Here is a 4,406-nt window from a genome sequence, read left to right on the forward strand (position 1 = left end):
AAATAGATCATTAACATAGGGTGGCAACATTATGGCCATTGATGAGGGATAAAAGATTGAAGACTGGATGGAAATTATCATCTAAGTGTAATAACCTTTGATTTATATTAAATTTATTCTAAATACATTGGCTTAGTTACGAAATATTGAATAAGCGATTAGTTGAAGCCTTAATAATCACGCAATTAAGATCCATATTTGTCTTCTTCCTCTTCTCGCACAACCATACTTTCAAATGGATGGAGACTATAGTTTTCGATTGTCAAACTTGGCCATCGTCGAATCTTGAATTTAACTCGATCCTTGGCAGTTTTATATTCAGGAACTGAAAGTAACTTTACTCTTTTGATTTCCAACAGTTTTGAGTTTTGACGACTACGACCGTAAATTAAATCGATCACATCTCCTTCTCCAACTTCCATTGCTCTTTTTTGCACTCTTTCTCCATTAACTCTTATTTTATCCTCAGCGTGAACTTCTTCGATCTTTCTTCTTTGAATAGGCAATGCTGTCTTCATAACAGTATCCAACCTTAAACTTCCCGTTTCTACGTCTAAATCAACATAATCAACTGGAACAATTTCGTCATCATCATCATCGTCGTCATCGCCATCGTCCTCATCGTCGCTTTTATCATCTCTATCTTGTGCTTTGTCTTTAGATCGACGTTTCCCTTTTTTTGGAGCACACGATTTAGGGGAAAATTCTGGAACTTTTTCTTCGAGTGCAGGGTAAAGTTGATTTGATGAACCACATGGTAATAAGAATGCTTTTTTAAGAGGTGACAACATCAGTAAAGTTTTACCTTCATGACCATCACACAAATCTTTAATTTCAGATGCAGCAACATTTCTTTCCTTGGCTTTTTGATCGAATTTCATTGACAACCATTTATCTGTATACACACTTGAATTCAAAGAATCAAAATGTTGAAGTGCGTACTCTTTTGGAAACTTTTCATACCGCAGATTCACCTAAAAAAAGAAATATCAATTTTTAGTAATCATAACAAGGATAAATAGACTGTCAATATTGATAGTTTTTGAATTACATACCCATTTTTCACCATGACTTTGCATACATAAACGCTGACAATTTATGTAGCTTAATTTACAATTTCTATTGATGATGTTTTTAAATATGAACATGGTTAATTTCTAATTGTAAACAATGAAAAATTAAATTAATCAATAAGCATGGCTTGTAGTTAAAAAAACAGCTGGTGTTGTCTTGGAAACAATCATTGGCGATTTTTTTGAAATCATTTCAGCGTCTTCTGATTATTTATGGCATGAATTTCATGCTTGATGCCTCAGTTACACCAAAAATAAACATGACTGTTGATTATATACACAGACGGTCATATGAATATCACCAAAAAATATATTTTCAAAGCAAAAAAAACTAATTTGAACCATTTTTTGTAAACTATTTCATCAGCCATGCTCGATAACATGGCTACAAAACAAGTAAAAGTGCTTCTACGGTTTTAGACCGTCAGTTTACCAGTTTTTGGCCCTTTTCGTCTCTTATCTTGGAATTTATTCGCGCCTGAAAACAATGGATTGCATTTTGAAACCAAGCAACAAATCGTTAAAAGGTATGTTTTAAAAATGTCGAGAATATAACATCCTCCTTGTTCATTTAATTGATCAAATTTGCTTTAATAGTCCCAAGATTACCATTGATTCTAATATTTGCTTTGCTTTTTGTTAATAATTAGTTACCACTACAGGATTGTACGCATTGTTAATCAAGTGCAACTTAAGTTCAAAATCTTAATTTTAATTTAATCAAGATTAATCATTATCCATCAATTTTTAGATTCAATGTATTGAGTTTCTGATGATACTTGTAATTAATTGGAACCAGTCAACCAACTCTGTGTAAAGACTCACGGATGGGTCCATCAGAAACCGTACTAAACAGTTGTGATTGAAAGGGAAATCAAAAAGTAAACAATTTTACTTTTTAAGCGAAAAACGCTGACAGAATAATTAATCTAAATTTTCAATGTCAGTTTCATTGACAGTTTCGGTTAATCGTGGCAATTAATGGCTTCAGTTTGGATAGTTTGGAGTCAAGTTGAAGCCAAGAATGGACAACAATCGACAACAATCAAGTGTTACATTAATATTTAATCCTGTAAAGTGGTGATTAGAAAGACCTTGAGCTTTACGTAGTCTGGTTCAATCAACTCTCTGATCCGTGATAATTATTTGCTAAAGAAGACGATAATCAGCCGAGTGTAACCGGAAATGTACAGAATCAAAGGGAGTTGAATAAATATTTTATGGGCTGAACTTGGAAAGAAACGCAATCCAAAAAAAAAACGGAAACCCAAAAATGTCCAAGGTCCGTACAAATTCAATTGTCTCTCATTGAGCCACCATACAATCAGGTTATTACTTGAGGCTCATCAGAACCTTATTATTCACCTTCTTTTGTCTATTATCAACCAAGATAATTAGTATTATTATTGATATTTAGGTTTCTCTTAATTGTGTAAATAACATCATCGGAGGAAAATGTGGCAATTGACGTTGACATTGTGTTTATTTGGTTGTGCTACCCTTGTGACTGGACAATACTTCAATCCATCTGGATATAGATTTGATAATTCACCTGATTTTATGGGATCACCTTATGGAAATGGCCTGAATGGTTTAATGGGTATCGATGATGATGGTTTATTTGGTAGACGACAATATGGACAGCCAGCTGATTTTGCTCATTCCCATGATAATTTTGACCGTGAAAAGACTTCGGATGAAATAATTTCAGCTCGTATCAACCCATTGCCACACATATTCAACCCAGGATTGCGAAGAGGGTTAACAGGATTACAACATATCGAAGCCCGTTACCACCAAAAACCAGCTCCTCAACGTGAATTGCTCAGGCCACTTTTACTTCTAACTAATCCTTCAAAAAAGTGATCTAATCTTGATGTAAATCACTTTCTAATCTCCCGTTAAGTGTTAAATGCTCTTTTGTTATTAGTATCAAAATGTAAATTACCTTTATAATCATCGTTAATCGATGAGAAACCATGTTTTTATTAAAAATTACAGCAATCAACTCTAATTTAGTTCACTTTGAAAATACTGATTTCGCTGATTAACTAAACTATAAGCAATTCAGGTGAACTTCAAACAAATACTTATTTCATCTTCCAACATGAAAATTAGTTTCAATACCAGTTGAGATAAACTCGATATTTATAGTTGAAACCTATGATAACAATCAATGATAGATTCGCAAGTGACAGTCACAAAAACAAAGATCAAATCGGTGAAGTCGGAAAAAATGAAAAACACTTTTACTTGCCATTTCTCATCAGTTTGTTAACAATTAAACCATTGAAATGAACAAAATGGATGAATTTTTTCTATTCAAGTTAATTTACTTGTTAATAAGTTACTCAAATTTCTGTGAAACATTAAATTTAGTGCCAAAATCAGCGTCAAACCTACGATTGATACAAAAACGTTTTCCCAATTCACCTTTACTTGATCAACCCAAAACCAGGCGCTTTGATGAGTTTCCAATAACACCAATAATAACATATTATCCTGTTGAAAGGCCAATTGTGAAGCAAATTAATGAACCTCCAAAACTAATATTCATTCCAATTAATGAAATGATCATTCCACCAACATTAATCAATTTGAATGGTAAAGGGAAAGTCAAACAGTGGCCAAAGTATAAGGTACCCAAGGAAAAGGTCCCTAATTATAGTTTATTTGGTCCGTATCGATCATCAATCAACCATCCTAAATCTGGTCATTATTTTGGTCAACCTCGAGACAATTCACATTCTCATGATTATTTTGATCGTGAAAGGACCCCAGAAGAGATTGAATCATCTGAAACTCATCCTGTTTACATGGCTAATGCATACATTGCTGAATGGGTTAGTAGATTTAATCGACTTGAATATGATTATGCCAGGAAACCGGACCAAGATAGGCGTTCAATTACAATGCTTTTAAGAGCGACTCTTCATCCAGTTGGATAACCATTTGATTAACTTTGATGATCAGTGTTGTTGTTAATTATTTAATTGACACACACACAGTAAGTAGAGTTAAATATGTATGTTAACATGATTTGATGATTGAGATAATCAAAAGATTGATGATTTTGTTTTTCCCTTTGACTTGTTTACAACATCAAATTAACATAAAAACTCAATTGAAAAACTATTAATATAGAAATGAATAAATTTGATTGAAATGTTTGATAACAAATTTGTTGCCTTTAAATGACCGATTGATTGTAACTCTAAAAATCACAATTAAAGATGTTAATATTTCATGATAATTTTCATAATTACAATTAAATGTCACTTTGGATTTGAATTGATTTTCAAGTTGTTTTATGTATCCGTTTCAATAAGCAAC

General features: G+C 32.6%; 2 protein-coding genes across 2 annotated transcripts; one reads left to right on the top strand and one right to left on the bottom strand.

Annotated features, from left to right (window-relative positions):
• Positions 1-82: 82 nt before the first annotated feature.
• Positions 83-1,193, bottom strand: LOC107367974 (uncharacterized). Its single transcript, XM_015935747.3, has 2 exons — positions 1,056-1,193; positions 83-974 (listed from the first exon to the last, which is right to left on the bottom strand). Exons 1-2 carry the CDS (start codon positions 1,146-1,148, stop codon positions 186-188), a joined length of 882 nt encoding a protein of 293 aa, XP_015791233.2. The 5' UTR covers positions 1,149-1,193; the 3' UTR covers positions 83-185.
• A 39-nt stretch (positions 1,194-1,232) lies between these two features.
• Positions 1,233-3,087, top strand: LOC149093810 (uncharacterized). Its single transcript, XM_089267002.1, has 4 exons — positions 1,233-1,600; positions 1,724-1,954; positions 2,021-2,355; positions 2,491-3,087. Exon 4 carries the CDS (start codon positions 2,529-2,531, stop codon positions 2,937-2,939), a length of 411 nt encoding a protein of 136 aa, XP_089123128.1. The 5' UTR covers positions 1,233-1,600; positions 1,724-1,954; positions 2,021-2,355; positions 2,491-2,528; the 3' UTR covers positions 2,940-3,087.
• Positions 3,088-4,406: the final 1,319 nt, after the last annotated feature.

Source organism: Tetranychus urticae, chromosome 2 (assembly GCF_039701765.1).
Source record: "Tetranychus urticae isolate SD_2017Ah chromosome 2, NJAU_TeUrti_SD_1.0, whole genome shotgun sequence".
Lineage (NCBI taxonomy): Eukaryota > Metazoa > Arthropoda > Arachnida > Trombidiformes > Tetranychidae > Tetranychus > Tetranychus urticae.

Excerpts from the sequence above, each read along its gene's own strand:
- LOC107367974 (XM_015935747.3), bottom strand. The coding sequence starts at position 1,148 with ATGTTCATATTTAAAAACATCATCAATAGAAATTGTAAATTAAGCTAC. Across the intron at positions 975-1,055 it reads AAAGTCATGGTGAAAAATGG|GTGAATCTGCGGTATGAAAA; the intron begins GTATGTAATTCA and ends TTCTTTTTTTAG.
- LOC149093810 (XM_089267002.1), top strand. The coding sequence starts at position 2,529 with ATGTGGCAATTGACGTTGACATTGTGTTTATTTGGTTGTGCTACCCTT.